Source organism: Micromys minutus (assembly GCF_963924665.1).
Source record: "Micromys minutus genome assembly, chromosome: 5".
Lineage (NCBI taxonomy): Eukaryota > Metazoa > Chordata > Mammalia > Rodentia > Muridae > Micromys > Micromys minutus.
Window position 1 is genome coordinate 88188607 of NC_137974.1, and position 17721 is coordinate 88206327.

The following is a 17721-nucleotide window of genomic DNA, read 5'->3' on the forward strand; positions in this document are numbered from 1 at the left end:
TTTTGACACAGAAGGCTCTGATCCTGAAAGCAGGAAAGAGACATCGAGCTGTTACCCGGGGTGGTGTCCATTCAGAGGCTAACATCAGGAAGATGACCCAGGACCGGCATATAATGTTTAGTGCACAAGAGTTAGAGAGCTTCCAGAGGAGAAAAGTGTATCAACCTGAGCACTGACTGAGATGCTCTGGGGAGGGAGCGTTGAGAGAATCAGACAAAGGAACGTCCCTCTCTGTCTCTTAAGCAGCAGGGACACTGGTTTTGTGCTGTCAACTTCACGAGCTGGCTGCAGATGTTGGCAGACCTGTGTGACCCTCTTCAGGTTGCCCTACTGGCTGCACACGTCCCTCTTCTGCGGCTACTCAGAAGATGCTCTCCCCTCTTGATCATGTCTGGGTGCGTGACTCTATCCTTTTACCTCAGCTCTGTGTTTCCCTAGTTCATCTCCTGTCACATGGCGTCAGCACCAGAAGGTCCACAGCAGGCACTGGGTGATTTTCAAAGCCCATCTCCTTTCCTGCCCAAAGATCTGTGATGCTGGGGACGCAGCTGTTGTCCCTCTCTTAAGAAAGGAAGGCAGGAATGTTTGGTGACTGGACAGCATCACACAGTCAGAGAGCGGTGAGTCCAGAAGCAGCTGACAGGCTCCAGACTTGGTATAGTCCCACGGCAGGGCACGGGAGAGGGAAGGAGCTGGTGACGGGCAGAGTTGTCACGACTCACAGCCCTCTGCACTGCAGGCTCAACTCATGGTTTTGTCCTTCCTCAAATTCTAGCAGTGCTGGGCATTGGACCCGGGCCTAGCACATGCTAAGCAAGCCCTCCCCACCGAGCCATTTACCCCGGCCCCACCCATAGTCTGTAACACCTTACACATCTATTCATGTTTGGATAGGCACTGAGAACGTCAGTCATGGTGTGGAGAACATGTGCAGTGTTTAAAGCAAATTTGCAGGTCAGATGTTTGTTTAGTCTATTTAACCTTGCACCCTCCCCTAAAACTCTGTGCTGCAACCCAGAGTCTCAGCAGTTGGTATCAATGCAGCACACTGGTATCTGACTGACAGCGATATAGTTTCCCCTCCTCCCCCAGCAGAGGAATTCAGTGTAAACTGACCAAGGAATTGTGATTACTCTGAAATTTTATTTTGGGATCTTGTGTCACAAAGTGACAGTGTGTGATGTTTACAATGGGTATGAGAAACTGAGATGTTCTTATTTCTACTGAGAATAAAACTGTAGATAATGTTCCAAACCAGCAGAGCAAACTTTTCTGTATATAAACTGTACATAAAGCAAGGCACTATACATTTCTGGGGGAGACGTTAAGGTAGAAAAAGGTTGATTTGAATAGAGTTCACACCGGGAAGTACAAAGTCTTTGTTCACTTTAGCACCGGAAGCAGAACTCAGCACAAGCCAGACCTAAGGCTGAAGGAGGCACTCCTGAGCATGGGAACAGACTTGTGGGACAGACAGACGGGTGGGACAGATGGGTGGCAGGCCTAACTCAACAGGAGAGACAGTCCTCTATCTGGTAATGTTGTCTTGACACCAAAGAAAACAGTTTTGAGTGAATGGATACATATTGCTTTGTTAAATACATAATTGATTTATATGGTGTTTATATAAATATATATATATATATATATTTAGAATTCACAAACTATCAAAATAACACTTTATAGAGAGAATTGCTTTAAAAAAGGCAACGCTGAGCCAGAACGAGAGTGTGGGCTGCAGCAGCCACTAAGGCAGCCCGTGGCTGAGGGAACGGAAGAGACGCCTTTTTTTTTTTTTTTTTCAGTTCACCTGAACTGTGGAAAAGAACGGTCCAAAGAGTCCTCCTGCACATCTACAGAACGCTCAACTCCAGGGCAAGCCATAGAGCGGATAAGGTCAGGCTTTGAAAAACACTTGATTTAAAAATACTTTCTTCTCTGACAGAAAAAAAATACCAGTCCAAATACATATCTCCATCCATCTTCTGGTCTTGTGGCGGCGACCAGCCTGGGGTCTGCCATCTCAGAACAGGCCCTTCGCTTTCTTCAGGTTCACTTGCTTCCATGTGGGCAGCGCGTTGAATTCATCTCTGCTCATGTCCAGTGCAAACTAGAAGAGATTCGAGAGATGCCCAGTGAGTCTGGCTGAAAGGCTCTCCCAGTGTGTTGTCACCGTCCTACACAAGGGGCACTTACCTCGAAGTCTTCGTCTGTGAGATAAATCTCAAGCTTTAGAGGGTCGACCCCCTCTGGGAGTGGCCTGGCAAGTAGATCTGCCAGTGGATAGATGGTTTTACAGAGCTTGGCTAAGACATCTTCCACCAGGGTGATCTGGTTGGAAACTTCAGTATCCTGGAGACAGAACACAGAACATTTGAGCCGACAAGTGCTATCTTTGGATCGCATACAGACTCCCAGCTACACCCCTCTATGCACAGCCTGGGGAGGTCTGAGTAAGGCGTCGCTCCACTGTGTAGTGGGGGCTCTGGATGCCCAGGAATTACCTTCTACCTTTCATAGCTTTTCTCCCTGTACCAAGGTTCAAATCAAGCCTGTTTCTGAGCTGCTTCTAAAAGAGTGAATAAGTAAATGCATGCATGAATGAATGTTTAGGGTGCATGAATGAGTTCCAAGGTCAAGTTTAAGCTACAGGGCAGAATCTCAGGGAGACGTGGGTATGTGACTGCACCTGTGAATCAGCCCTCACTTGGTGACTCAGAGACTGGAGGCAAGTGCTTTATGCCTCAGCTCCTACACTGGTAAAATGGAGACAACAGTAAGATGAGCATTAACGTGCCGTCCTGATAATTAAATGAGGAATCAGATGTGCCGTGACTTTGCCAGAGTGAGCCTCAGTTACAAGCTTGCTCACCATTGCACCCCGTCCCACCCCTGCCATGCCTGGCGAGCTGCAGTAAATGGGGAGACACCAGGACAACCTCTGCTGTGGGCTTAGACTGAAGAAGGCAGCTTGCAATGCCTGTGGTCCTCGGAGCCCCGGGCTCACCATTTCTGTGATTTCGGCAATGTCTTCTCTGTATTCCCAGCTGGGAAACATGTTGGTGAATGTCAGTGGCTCTAGCCCAGCATGGATAAGGTAAGACTTGGGGGGTGGCCTTTTCAGATTCTTTCCTGTGGGGATGCAGAATGCACTTGTCAGTGGACCCAAGGAGTCTGTCCGGCTTTTGCTCAGCCCCCTTCCATTTTCCTTCAGGACTCTTGACTTCCATGTTTTTTAAATGTGGATCATGAGTCACTCCTAACAATGGATAGGTGCTGTTTATCTTACGCTTATCTATAGAATGCAGATGTCACACTGACCTTACTCCTTCTCCCCACCTCCTGAACCTGGCGAAATGTTTCTGAACCTCTGGGGGAAACTCCCACCAGGTATGCCTGCTTCCCTTTCATTTCCCTGGAGGAAGACTTGCTTCAAGAGCAATGGCAGCATTTTCCAGGTACAGGTGAGCATTTGGTGGAAGCTGAAAGGCTGTTCACAGAGAGCTTCCCAGGGCAAGAATCAACTGTACACACCCCGTGCATTAGAAAATCCAGTAAACTATCAACACGTTGTGAAGACATGTGGATGTTAGGTAAGAAACTATGTTTCGGTTGTTGTTGTTATCATTGGATACGATACCAAAAGAAAGGCTGGCATTGGCTCTTAGCCAATTTGGGCACATTTCTCTTCTCCAATGCTGGTACTGCATTAGTCACTTAGCCACTAACCCCCGTGTTCAGAGTGGTGTCAGTGCAGGTGGCTCCCCAATATACTATTTGGGTAGTCCTGCCATTTGAAAGGGACATAACGGACTCTCCCTTGTTCCGGTAGGCAGAGAATGTACCCATCTGGAGTGCTGGAGCCTTCTCAAGGCTGTGGCTTGGCCTGTGGGGCTCTCCACCCTCACCTCGGCAGTACTGCAGGACTGTCTCCATGGCGCTCTTCCGGTCTGAGGCCCAGCGAATTCGGGCAGAGCCGGTTATCTTGTTTTCGGTGGGCCACCAGCCTTGCCAGAGGTACACCTCGTGATGGTTGTCAACAAGGAAGAGAGCTGTGTGGTAAGATCAGAACGGGGCTATCAGGGACTCCTTCACTGCCCCGCAGAAGCCCTGCTGCTTGGCCAGCTATGCCCACTCCCCCCACCCCACCCCCACAGTTCAGAGTGATGGGTCAGCAGGGTCCCTGCATGCTCATCCCTGAGCTTAAATTCTGAAGGTCTCTAGCAGCATGCGCAGGTGACCCAAGGAAGGTCTCTTTGCTTCCCTCCCTAGCCTAGCTCATCCACAGATTGCTGGTGGCCTCTTCAAATGTCCAGGGCTCTGCTGCTAGCCACCTCTGGTCTCCAAAGAGCTCACATCTGGGTTACCTTCAACCCCCATGATACCCTGAGCAGTGATGGTTCTTTTACAGGGACATGAACTTTGAGCAGAATCCTCCTGGCTCTGCTTCCTCCTTGTCTTTAACCCTCTACCTGACTCTTGCTTTTTGTGGCAAATGCTTTCCAACTTGCATCTCAGTGGCCCCAAGGTTCCTCTTGATGTGCATTTTGGGATTGCTTTAAGAACCAGTGGTTGCTAACAACCCATCCAGAGCCCAGGAATGCAAGGGCAGGGAGTAGTCCTCTCTTTTAGATATTTGTGGCTGCTGTCTATAGTGTGCCCTTAGTGTGATATATATGCATCTGTCAATATTTGAGCTAGTGGTAGGGAAACTACTGTAAAATAAGGCTCCAGGCTTTGGACAACTATGAGCTCATGGGCTTGATTGGCAGGAAGGTGGGAGGGTCTACAGAGCTCATTTCCTTTGCATAGGTTTGAGTATTAAGGTATGAGTTGGTGGGAACACCACTGATCTTGGAATTGGGAGGCCAGGTCTGCAATCTTAGCTCTGCTAAGAGCTTGCCTATGTCCTTTCCTTAGCCACTTGCTTTCCCAGAATCTTTTGTTGCTGGAGTGGCCACATCTTCTGGCCAATGGGATAAAGGAGAACCATTTACTGGAGCTAGAGGATGTAAGAAACTCCTCCTTTCCCGCTTCCTCAGTTTTGAATGCAAACATGAGAGCTGGAACAAGGGCAGCTCACAAGGGACCATGAAGCAGAGCGTTGGAGAGGAAGGCTGGGAGAATTGTTAGTGGTGCTGTCAACTGGCTTCTCTTGATGTAGAAAGTAACTGAGTTCAGACCTGACACAAAGTTAAGTGGCAGCTGATTTTCTTGTTTTCTTTTGAGGTGGGCGGATAAAAGGAGCTGCCCTAAGCTAGTAGTATACTTGCTAGATAGGAATTACTTACAGAGAAAGAAAAGGCTTCCCCCAAAGGTGCCACACCACCCGCTGGGCTTACCTGGCTGCGGCGCGCTGTACAGATCCTCTTGCAGGAAAGGCATGGAGCTGACAGCAGAGGGCGCTCGCGCGGGGTACACGAACTCTGTCGCAGAGAAGTCTCCTGAGGAGCTGCTGAGGATGAACAGGCGGGGCGCGAAGTTAAAACTTCCAGGATCTTCCAAAGAAAAGAGAACAAAGCTAAGGACACCATACAGACCAACTTCCGATGGAACTGAACTAAAACATGAAACCACTCAAAGGACTGGAGGGAAATCAGCAGGATTTGGTTGCCTTCTGGGAAGTCCGTTTTAGTTATTTTTGCACGAATGAGCAGTGACTAAAACTCCGTGTGCTTGCGTGAGTGTATGTGTGTATGTGTCTGTGTATAGATATGTACTCACCAGACAGACAGACTGACTGACAGGCAGGCAGACACAGACACACACACACAGTAAGCATACAAGATCACCCCAGCACTCTGAGCTACTAAATCAAACGGAAACAGTGCTATTCCCAGGATGCTGTGCTCAGTTTATGAGTGTTGGGAAATGTTCCCTCTTGATAATTTCTGCTAAGAAAGAAAGCTGATCCAATGTTCTGGGGGACACTGGTTGATAGAGGGGTCTCACGTCTAGACATTCACCTTAATTATGGAGGAATTATTAATTCTGAGGGTATGGCAGCCACACTATAGTACCATAGAGAAAATGTTGGCCATTGCCCCCCCCAGCTGTGGAGGAAGGGCAGGCAGAATGTACTAGCATCACTGCCAGTAACATCTCAGAGGTAGCAGGGGCACTAAGGCAATGAAGGGAGGGGGTGGCTAACAGGACAGTCACCCCGATGGCCTTTTTATTGCTAAGCAAATGGGAAGCATGGGAACACATGGGTTCTGGTTGTCTCTGCGACATGTGACTTGTTGAAGTGGCTGCTCATTAGAGATGATTAACAGAAGCAAGCTTGTTTCACAATTTTTATGATTATACTGCCTTTGGCCATGCACAGACTGTGCTCAATAAATCTTTATAGACGTGTGTGCAGGAGGCGGGGTGGCATACATAGATGTGTGAACGCATGTGGAGCCGGAGCCCCCCAGTTAGAATGGAGATAAAGTCCCAGGTACTCTCCTGCGCCTCTCCCCAGGTTCTAGGATTTCAAGGGTGCACCACTGTACCCGGCATTTTTACATGTGTTCTGGGGGTTTGACTTGGGACTTCATGCTTGCATGGCAAGCCCTTTGCTGGAGGAACCATGCCCGGGCCTTGTGAGCAAATCCTTGAGTGAGCCGAGAGGACGGACGCTGCGGACCGTGGCCTTACTTACCCTGAAGCATGCAGTCATAGGCCTTCCGGTCCCTCCTCCCCAGAGCGTCCCAGAATCCCAGGGGCTCCGAGCCTTCGTCACACTCATGTATTGTCACGTTGCTGCTGCTGTGTAAGCCAGCTTCCAGGGGACATCTGCGTGGGGAGACATGCTGGAAGTTTATGGAAGCCCGGAGTGTCTGCAGGACAAAGTTATTCCAGACCAAATCCACGGATGACTGCACCCTCTAACCAAAGAAAGCAATTCTCACTGGTGAGCAAAACAACAACAACAAAAAAATCCTGCGAAAGTTCTCCCAGCGTTTGTGCTGGAGGAAGAGCAGGAAAGCTCTCCCAGTGTTTGTGTTGGAGGAAGAGTGGCCGGTGAGCTTCAGGGAAGAATGCCGAGCTGTATACATCATGAAGACTCTGTACGTTTTTATACCTGATGCAGTTCGCTTCTCCTTCTTTGTCTCTGCTGCTAGAACATAAGCTGAGCAAGGACAAAGACAAATGAGTCTGTCCACTGCCGACTCCCGGGTCAGTACGTGTTTACCAAATGAATGAGTAAATGAATTCATCATCTGTTGGCCTTTGTTCTTAAAGGCCCAAGCGAAAAGCCTTTCGGGGCATGAATGATGTTGGATCCGTCATGCAACATCTTTTAGACTCCGCCCACCTCCACCGTCCACAGAAGGATGTTCTGAGAATCCTTTTTCCCCTGCCTGCCTGCTGGGGGGGGGGGGGTCACCTGTCTTTCTTCCCTTTGCCCTTATGATCCTTCCCTGTCCCTCAGAGGAACAGGAGGCAATCGGATCCCATGATTCCGTCTCAGTGCCCGAAGTGCTGACCCACATTGCCCTTTGCTGGTATGTGATGGAACACAGCTGCTCTCGAAGAATTGAGGCTGCCCATGGTGCTGGAGGAGTGGAGACATGGTGGAAGCCCCTCTCCACTCTGACTATGCTATTCCTCCTGAGGACCTTGCCCATAAAGAAGCCCCCCAGGAGAAAAACCCAGCAGTATGGTCCCCAGGGCTGCTGGCCTGGGGTCTGAGAACTCACTGCCAGCTGCTGACCTGCAGCTGGGGCTCTAGTTTCTTCTTCAGCTTTTCCCTTTCTGAGATTACACACATTCAGACTCTTACAAGACACCTGCACCGGCCTCATTAACAGCAGAGGCTACAAGCAGAATGCTCAGAAGCAAGCAACACTTACAGAAAGAAGCCAAAGTGTGACTATGCTTGCTGGGGACATCTGCCTCGTTTGCTGTCCTCCCCACCCCCCCGATGAAATTCACTATATAACCCAGGCTGGCCCCAAACTCTTGGGCTAGCCTTCTAGGAAGCTAGTGCTGCAAGGATCCACCACAGTGCTTGGCTCAATGATGCATTTTACAGAAGCATGCATGTCTTCAGAAAGCTGGAAAAGCCTGCAAACTGGAGGCTTCCATGGAGATGCATACCCTCTGGACTTACGCCAGCCCTGGTTGTAGTTCCAAAGATCTCTGGAACCACTTTAAGCATATGGGGCATTCCTTGTTGGAGGATTCCCTCTGCTAGCCTGCATCCCTCTGGGAAGCCCCTAGGTGCAGAGCAACACTCACTGTTCCTTGATTTTATTTGCTGCAGTCCTTCCAACCTCCTTCGTGTGGCCTTGAGCTTTGCATCCATGCCACAGGTAAATGAGGGCCTTGTTTATGTTCAGAACAACCATGGACGTCCTGGACCTCAGGCTGCTGCAGTGACAGGCCACTTCTAGCAAGTTCCCTTCCATGGGCACCTCCCCTCGCACACAATACAGCCTCCATTCACCTGGGGGGAAAACAGCGAGGACAGAGCTATGAAGGAGCAAGCATAGGAGGAATGGCCCTTTGGGCTCCCTGTCAGCAGTCAAAGCAGTCAAAGTTGTAGGGATTGCAGGACCCTCGGCTGAGCGCAGACAGCAGTTACACGGTCTGCAATTATGAACAGGTTGCCAAAAGTTCACAAGGCAGGAAAAACAATCTGTCCAAGATTTACATTAAATAACTAAAACTCTAAAGAGAAAAGGACTAAGGATTCAGTGATAGGGTAGATTATGATAGAGAATCCACTGCTTTTTTAATCTCCAAGAACAGTGTAGATAGTTTCTGAGAATCCATTTCAAGGTCTCCCACACAAAAGGGCAGATCAGGAAGGAAGCGTTATTCAGGTGGGAGTCCCTACCATGCTGTATCAGGCCAGCACCTGCAAATGGCCTAGCTGTATGAGGTCAGACTTACTTTAAGGCTTTCAATTATATAAACATTTATTTATAAAATGTTTTATATATAAATATATACTTTTAAATTAATTTGTACTAAAGTGCACACATGAGCGCAGTGCTTGTAGTTGCCAGAAGAGGGCATCAGATTCCCCCTGGAACTGGAGTTTCATGTGGTTGTGAACAGCCTGACTGCTGTGGGTCCTCTATAAGCCCAGCGTGCATTCTTCACTGCCTGAGCCACCTCTCCAGCACCTAGACTTACTGAAAAGCCCTCCTTCCAAAGCACCTCCAGGGAAAAGGGACAAACACGGACTGTAGCACTAGAAGACACTCACTCTGCACGTTTTCTTCCTCTTCCTCCCTCCGTCCGCAGTGCACCACCATGCCACCCTGGAAACACTGCAGGAAGCAGGGCGGCTCCTTTCCCTGCAGGACCTGGACCTTCAGATTTAAACACGGAAAACCAGGTCACACGAAGGGGCTGTCAAAGGCCTGAGAATACTCCTTCCCCGTTTCAGGGTGTCTGGGCACCATCAACGGGACACACAGAATATCCCCAGGGCCGTCTGAAGTGTATCGCTGAGGGTTTCTTTCAAAGCGTTTTAAGAATGTCTTTTCCTACAGTGTGCACTATGAAGGTAGGGATGTATGCTCTGGTACCTCATGCAGCCTCTTTCACCCATCACTGTTCTTCTCTCAAGGAATCTTCTTCAGAGACACTAACCTTGCAATTTTTGTGGCATTTTATGCACAGCTATGATGGGACAGATTTAAATGGGCTTTATGTGTTTAACTCTCAGAAGAGTTGCTGATTTAGTGAGCCTGGGGGGATGCCCCTGCTGTAGCATCTGCAGCAGGTTAGGTCTTAAACACCTCTCAGAGCTATCCTCTCAAGGCTCAGCTTCCCCAAGCTGTGGGCCAAGAGGCTGCATATTCACGAGGTGGGTGGGGTCTCTCGGTGAGTCCTTAGGTCAGTGAAGGGGGTTATGAGACCCTTGCCTCTTCTTCTCTCTTTTGCTTTCTGGAAATGAGCCAAGTGGTTCCACTCTTGAGATGCATCTCTGCGGTGACATGCAGTCTCCCTCCGAGCCTAAAACCAACATGGTTGACCAACTATACCAGAGAACCAAAGGAAACGTTTCTCTTTTAAAGTAGATCACCTGGGGTGCTTATCACAGTGACAGGAACCAACATTGTAGCACTGTGTAGGTTGACTTGGCTCTCCCTGACACTCTGTTTTTTTCTCATCAGGTGTAAGGTAGCAGCATTTTGCACCATAGGCTATGTTACCGAGCACAGGTCTGTTCGGCACAGGCAAGCTCCATTTCTTGATGGTGCAGGGCAGGTGCCATTTTATGTGTCTATAATTATTTCCCATGTGTTGGATTGAAATGAGAAATGCTCACAGTAGAATTATTAACCCAAACTCCAGGTGTGCTTTGAAGCCAGGGTTAAAACATGCCCACTGATGGCCTCTATAAAAACAGGCAGCTAAATCACCCACTGTTTGGAATAAACTGAAATGCTGTTGTTGCTAAGGTCTACTTCTAAAATATGACCTATAGTGCAAAATAGTCATTCTGTCTTAAAATTATTTTTAGGGCAGATAATTAGTACTGAGAACGGCACAAGGCTGAATGAGATTGGCTCTATTTCTAGAAAGCATTTCTCTGCTCTCCTCCCTCATGCTCCTGCCAATTAATCATTCATCCAGGATGGTAAAAATACTCGCCTATGGTGTCACGTGTCCCGAAAGCTCTAGAGCTAGCTCTCAATCCGTGAAGCTAATGGATGTAACACAGGAGCAAGATCATCCAAATATTAAAAACGCACTCTGGGGGCCATGCCAGGGATGAAGCCCAACAGGACTGTGCTGCTTAGCGCGCACAATACCCTGACTGTGATCCCCAGTGTCGAAGCAGGGAGCCCCCCCCAAAACAGTTTATAACATTTTTATGCCCCTGGATTTGGGTGGTGGGGCCTGCCAGAGGCTCTGAGGTCAGAGGGGTTTGTCCTAAACAGAAGGTGACAGCTGGGCAGAAATGTGATTGGTTGCTAAAGTTCTCAGGCCCAACCTGTGATTGGTTGCTAAGGGTCTCAGGCCCGACCTGTGATTGGTTGCTAAGGTTCTCAGGCCCAAACTGTCTTCCAGCACGGCTGCTTCCAGCCAAAGGAAGACTTTTGGCCACTTTGGGCCTGCTCCCTTTGAAAAGGGAGGGAGGCATCTTTGTTTTGTTCTAGAAGGAGAGCCTTCGGAACACAGGTCCTTGCCCTCCCTGGGTTCAGCATCTGCAGAGGGTAGGGGGAAGTGGGGGCAGGGTCAGGGTCTGCAATGGCTTTGCGCAGCTTACCTGGGCCCCTCTCTCTTCATCCAGCTCCACTGTCATGAGAGCTGATGTTCCCTTCTCACTCACAGTCGAGTGTCGTCCTTGCCAGAAGAAGTAGACACACTTCTCTTTGCCAGCCACTCTTACCGGATGCTCTCCCCTTTGCCGGCTTCCCACTGCAGACACAATAGCAGAGGGTAAGGGGCAGCAGATAAATGGCCAGGCCTCTTTCCCCAGAACCTGTGATGGAACCAAAGTGGGGTGCCATCTTTTTCTCAGCTGACTGATGGCTCCTCTGGGAACCCCAAGATAAAAGCACATCATCTCTGGCAGAGGCACATTCCCCCGACCCCCAGTGTGTGACCAAGAGCAGGACCAGGCTCACACACACAGACTTTCTTACATTCTACCACTCTTGTCAGCTGGGGGAGCTTCAGGAGCTTCGGGAGCAAAGGAAGCAACGTGGACCATCATAAAAGTGATGGAGTCTGACTTCCCCACTTCAGGTCCCAGCCACGAGGCATGTGTGTTGTACTACCTCATGTTCTCTGCTCTGAAGTGCTAGGCAGCCACAGGCTCTGAGCAGTACAAATGCTCGTCATAAACTAGAACCTCAGTGGTTAAGAGCACTGACTGTTCTTCCAAAGGTCCTGAGTTCAAATCCCAGCAACCACATGGTGGCTCACAACCATCTGTAATGGGATCTGATGCCCTCTTCTGGAGTGTCTGAAGACAGTTACTATGTATTTATATGTAATAAATAAATACATCTTTTATAAACTAGAACCTCCAAAACCAAGAGGGAAAATAAATCTTTCTCTTTAAAATGTGGTTGACTTGGGACTCTTATTATAATATTAACAGAAAAATAACTTATAAAGGGTCAATGGTGGGAGAAACTAGTCCCAGGTAACAGAAACTGTTTACAAATGAATGTTAAAGATGGAGTGTATTATCTTTGTTCCCAGGGCTAGTGTGTGTGTGGAAACAGGCAGATCCTTGGAAGCTCGTCGGCCAGCCAGTGTAGCTGAATTTATGAGTTCCGGGTTTACTGAGGGACCTTGTGTCAAACCTAAGGAGAGTGATTAAAGAATACACACCCTCACACACATAAACATGTGTGCCCACTGGCAAATTTACATGTACATGCATTGCCCCAAATATGCAAAATGCATACACAATATAGACCCATCTTTAAAAAAATCAATGGTAACCAGGGTTTTCTTTTTTTCTTCAATGAGATATGACTGCACACATCTGTAGTCTAGGCTGCCAGAGGCTGAGGAAGGATGACCTTGAGCAGGAGATTAGCCTGGGCTATGTAACAAGACTGTCTCAAATAACAAAGCCAGGCTGAGGGTGAGGAGTTCCACTTTACCCCAATCCTGTGGATAAAATTACCATTGCTTTGAGATCTGAAGGTAGGAACAAAAACTCACTGAGTTATTAAGAGATCAGGACTCTGATTTGGGCCTTTGCTTAGCAAAATACTTCCATGTACTTAAAGCAAGTGATTCTATTAAATTCTCAAACTACTTGCCTAAGCCTGGACTTCAGTGCCAACTATTGTGGGTCTGAAATGTTTTGAGTGTAAGTATGAGCTATCCACGAATTATTATATACATCCATAGCTAAGTTAGACTGGATCAAAAGCCCTTGTCCAATGTAACAGCCGACATTTCTGTTATCCAGGTTACTGGTGAAAACTATACTTAAAATCCATCATGATTAACACACACCTTGGACTGGGCCCTTAAAACCACTGTGTAAATATAATTCACGTGTCAACAGGTACTTTTCATCCCAGCATGCTAAAGCAAGCATCACTGTATATACCTAAAATACACTGCATTTCCTAAAGCAGACCCTTAGACTAATGTCCTTAACAGCTTCCCCAGTACTCCTAAACTTATTCTACATAGAATAACTTATTTTCAATGTACTTGTTTTTTAACCTTAGTAAAGTTTTCTTAGTAAGTACACCAGACTATATTCATCACAACTCAGATCCCTAAATTAGAGTGTTGATAGCTCAAACCATCAAAGAACTTTCAAGAATAAGTTTTTTCTGAGTTGTGGGGATGGCTCAGTTGAAGGATCCAAGTTCCATCCCTAGAACCCATGCCAAGTGGGGAAAGAAGCCCTGTATGGTCATGTGCAATGTTGGGGAGATGGAGACAGGTGGCCAGCCACTCAGCCCACTTGTGAGCCCCATGCCAGTGAGGGATCCTGTGTGGGAAAAGCAAAGATGGCGGATCGAGCTGAGGGCAGCAGGTGAGGCTGCCCTCTGGCTTCCACATGTATATGCGTGTCCTGGGTGTGCAGAGACAGACACACACGTACAAAAGAGCAGCAATGTTGTTACCAGAGCTTCTGTTTACGGGTCACCAGCCACAAGAGGTGAGAACTGTTTCTGACCAAGCCTTGCACCAGAATCCAACTTCCTGACCATCTCCAAAGCAGCCTCCCTCTGCCTCTGGGGGCTACACCCACAGAGTTCATGAGCCCCAGATCCTTCCAGGGCACAGACATGACGCACCCTGCAAACAGTCACCGATCAGGGCACTGACCTAATCAGGCTGGTGGAGGAACTATTTATAACATGCCGCCATGCTTGGGGGAGTACATGCAGGGTGGGGAGGGACTGCTTGCCAAACTCATTGCTTCTTCAGTGTGTGTGAGTGTGTGTGTGTGTGTGCACATGTGTGCATGTGTGTGTGTAAGGTGTGTGTGGTGTGTGTAGTGTGTGTGGTGTGTGTGGTGTGAGTGTGTGTGTGTGTGTGTGCACATGTGTGCATATGTGTGTATGGTGTGTGTAGTGTGTGTAGTGTGTGTGGTGTGTGTGGTGTGTGTAGTGTGTGTGGTGTGTGTGGTGTGTGTGTGTGTATGTGTGCGTGTGCATGTCAGTGTGTATGGTGTGTGTAGTGTGCGTGTGTGCACGTGTGTGTGTGCATATGCGTAGTGTATGTGTCTATGTGTATGGTCTGTCTGTAGTGTGTGTGTCTGTGTATGTGGTGTGCATGTGTGTGTGTGTGTATGAGTGCATGTGTGTGTGTGTGCGCACGCACGTGAGCGCATCCACGTGAGTAATTCTAGTCTACGAAGGCAGTTGATGCCTCAGATCCTTGACAGTATTAAGTCACTTCAGCCCCTCCCTCACAATTACACTGGTCTTGTGACTTGGGAGACAGGTGTGACAATGACTAAATATATATATTATACTATCCCTTTGTCTCCTCCTATTAAGCTTGCAGTTTCCTACCCACCTTATGGATGTGTTTGTCCTCTCCGTTTGGGAAGTGCCTTAATTTTGGGCAGTTACAAGGCAATTTCAAACTGTTAGTGATTCTGCGGTGTCTGGTAAAACTTTCCATGGGGGGAGTTTCTCAGCAACTACAATAAAGACAGGTGCCTACACCATGCTAACCCATTAAATACTCAAGCAGGCCAAATGTGCTCTGGGCCAGGCACTGCCTTTGTAAGAAGGAACAAAACCGAAGCTATTTTGAATAAAACCTCCATGTTGAATATGGGTCAAATAAAGTTTAAGTTCCCAAGACCTCCGTGGGTCACTGCCATCCTGGTCAGCAGTAAGACATAAATGCTAGACAAGGCTTCCTGCTACAATTGAACAGCCCAACCGATGGGAACAGGGTAAGTGTACCACCAAGACGTGTCTCTAAGGAAGTCCCCTTGACTGATGGGAAAATGTAACTCTAATTTGGCACAGATGTCTGTGGTTTTTAAACTTAAAAATCTCAGTGACATTCTAGTTCTCGGGTGTGGTGGTGGTGCTGGGGGAGGGGTGTCACAGTTCAGCTCCCAGTTTATTCTATGGCCCTGATCTATTAGTAGTGGTTTGATTACAATATTTTTGCCATCTGCCTTGACCTGATATGCAGACCCCATAACGCCTTCCCCATTTTCTAAGAGAAGGCCAGGCCTCGGAGAGGTTGAGCGGCTTTACCCAGCATGCCTAGCTGGTAAGCAAGGTTCTGAGCTTCCTACTCTAGCTTTAGACTCAGAACCTGTGGCTTCATTCACTGAGGTGGCCTCTTTAGGAAAGGGACAGCAGACCTGCTGGCTCTTAGGAAGGAGGGACAGGAAGTAGTTCCCCCACCACTGCGACATCCTCCTGAAGGACACTAATGCTCACTCGCCTGCTGTGCTGGCCATGTACTTCCACTTGACTACGTAGGCGTCCCCCTCGTGAAACTGCCCGATGCTCTGCCGGGGGAGCCTGCTGTAGTCAAATTCCAGAATATGCCACACGTCCACAGAGACTGTGGCGATCTCAAACTGTCTTCTGTCGTCTCCTTCCACCAGGCCATAGCCACGGCCAACGTTCACCCCGTCTAAGATGGTGCTGGCTGTCATCTGGGGCGTGGCCACCATCCGTGTCACATCATAGGGCTTGATGTCAGCCCTCGGGTCATCCTACAAGGGAAGAGAGACGTTCAGAATCCCCCTCCCTGCAGACAGACATCTTTGGCTACACCCTAGCGCAGCTTGGAATGCTTCTCTTTCTTGTGGTGCTGGGTAGAACCCAGGGCTTGGTTGCCAGCCAGGCCATAGCTGGCCATAGAACTATGTCCCCAGCCCCATCACAGCTGCTAACGAGACAGCGAAGAAATACAGCATTCCTGGCATCCCGTATCTGACTGCGCTCAGAAGGCCATGTTGGGTTAGCACCCGAGGATCCCGGACAGCCACACAGTGAACGTGAGAATGGAAAGCATTTTGCCTTGTCACTAGTGTACCTTGGATGCCTTTTGCTACCACAGCCACTTTTGCTGGTTTCTACATCGGACCTGCTCTCAGGCACACTACCTTCTGCTGGATAGCTTCCCCAGAATTCTTCTCCGTGGGCCTCTTCATTTCCGTCCAGTCAAGGAATTTCTCTTTGAACAGAATCGTCTCATTGTGTTCCGTAACTCTTCCAAATATTGCCCAGTCAGGCCTCCCTTGTCCTTTCCTGCAGCGTGGGAGCGGGTAAGAAAGGGGCCTAGAGTCAGCCACGGCAGCTGGTGGAACAGCCACAAGATGTTCACACCTGTCGCCAAGACTCAGAGTGTATCCTGTAACTTTCCTTTGCAGACTTGCAGAGAGGACTACGGGGGCAGACATGGCCTCAGCTTTGACGCCTGCTTCTCACAAGCTGTGAAGTGGAGAAGGAGACATAGGAGCGTGTGGTGAAGGGCATGGCTTCGAGAGCAGGGCCTGGGCTTCTTCATCTATCTCCTCTTGTGGTTTACACACTCATCAGGGCCTAGACAACTCCACTCAAGGGCTGTCAGCTGCTGTGTGCCAAGAGGGACTAAGTCCCCAGGGTGCCAGGATTATTCTATCTAAATAAAGTACTCTAGGCTTTGTCCCAACCCTCCAAAATCCTAGTTTTTACAGTACCAATCTGTATTTGCTTAAAGATTTGATTTTTTGAACACACTGATTAGATATTTAATTTTTGTTATATTCTCGTTCTTTGTTCATTTTTCCCAGACAGGGTCTCTCTTATTCTGTAACTCAGTTGCTCTGGAACTCATGTAGCCCAGGATAGCTCTAATCTCATGAGTGACCCTTGTGCCTCAGTTTCCTGAGTCCTGGGATTACAGCTCTGGCTTTAATCACTGTAACTATTAACAAGAACAGTTACTGGATTTTAAAGGAAGAAACTGTGCAAGAAACTTGAAAGCTGCCCGCTGTTTTAGGCTGTTTCATGTCAGGCACCTGTTTTTTATTACATGATAGAAACATTTTTAAAGCATTTGGAGGGTCTGGAATTAAAAAAAGTTGATGTAAGAATACTTTTAATCCACAATCATCATTTTAGATTCTGTACCTGCTTGATGATTTACCCAAATGGTTTTCAAAAGTCTGGTGCAAGGGGAAAGTTAAGATCACCTCCACTTTCAATACAGAGTCCTCCTTCCCTCTACCCCAACATGTACTGAGACCACAGTGTCCAGGGCTCAGGAAGACACCTTCAGAAACCCGGGAAATACTGACTTACCACACCGGATGTGAGATGCAGGGGTGGCAAGTGTCGGGGTGGATGAGTGAGTGGGGTTGAGGGATGTTCCTAAAATTACAGCCTCCAGACTCATTGGTTAGGTGACAGCTAAGAGGGGGTGTTCCGTTCTGTGACCCTCCCAGGCTGCAGTATGCAAATATTTCCCAAATCTGTGGCCTCTGTGTGAGGAGCAGTGTTGAAAGCCGGCGGGAAGCGTGGACATGCACAAGACCCATGTGGGAAGACAGCAGGGGCACCTGGGGATGAGTGGGTTGCACTCTCCGGGGTCCAGGGGGTTGATGTCACAGTTCTCATAGTCAAAGGTTCCGTTCCACAAGTGCTTAGCCAGCTGGAATGCTACTTTCCGCTGCGCTAACGTGACTTCCTTCCCATGCCACACGTAAACTTCACTACCAAAGTCAAACACCAGGACCTGGAAACGGCACAGAAAAAATGACACACTCACTTCAAGGGCAGACTCCAGGGCGCCAGCTCCGCTGATGACCTCACGCTG

At 48.5% G+C, this 17721-nt stretch overlaps 1 protein-coding gene across 14 annotated transcripts in view; it reads right to left on the reverse strand.

Moving 5' to 3' along the window:
• Positions 1 to 1132: 1132 nt before the first annotated feature.
• SVIL (supervillin) overlaps positions 1133 to 17721 on the reverse strand; it is a 176504-nt gene continuing 159915 nt past the window's right edge. For all 14 annotated transcript variants that reach the window (XM_080917090.1, XM_080917086.1, XM_080917088.1 and 11 more), the window contains 12 exons: positions 17465 to 17640; positions 16028 to 16172; positions 15358 to 15634; positions 11222 to 11373; positions 9206 to 9311; positions 8230 to 8437; positions 6647 to 6780; positions 5343 to 5498; positions 3909 to 4052; positions 3008 to 3132; positions 2197 to 2352; positions 1133 to 2110 (listed from right to left, as the gene is read on the reverse strand). In XM_080917090.1, coding sequence (XP_080773216.1) covers positions 2024 to 2110; positions 2197 to 2352; positions 3008 to 3132; positions 3909 to 4052; positions 5343 to 5498; positions 6647 to 6780; positions 8230 to 8437; positions 9206 to 9311; positions 11222 to 11373; positions 15358 to 15634; positions 16028 to 16172; positions 17465 to 17640 — 1866 coding nt within the window. In that variant the 3' untranslated portion in view covers positions 1133 to 2023. The remainder of the gene's footprint in view (positions 2111 to 2196; positions 2353 to 3007; positions 3133 to 3908; positions 4053 to 5342; positions 5499 to 6646; positions 6781 to 8229; positions 8438 to 9205; positions 9312 to 11221; positions 11374 to 15357; positions 15635 to 16027; positions 16173 to 17464; positions 17641 to 17721) is intronic.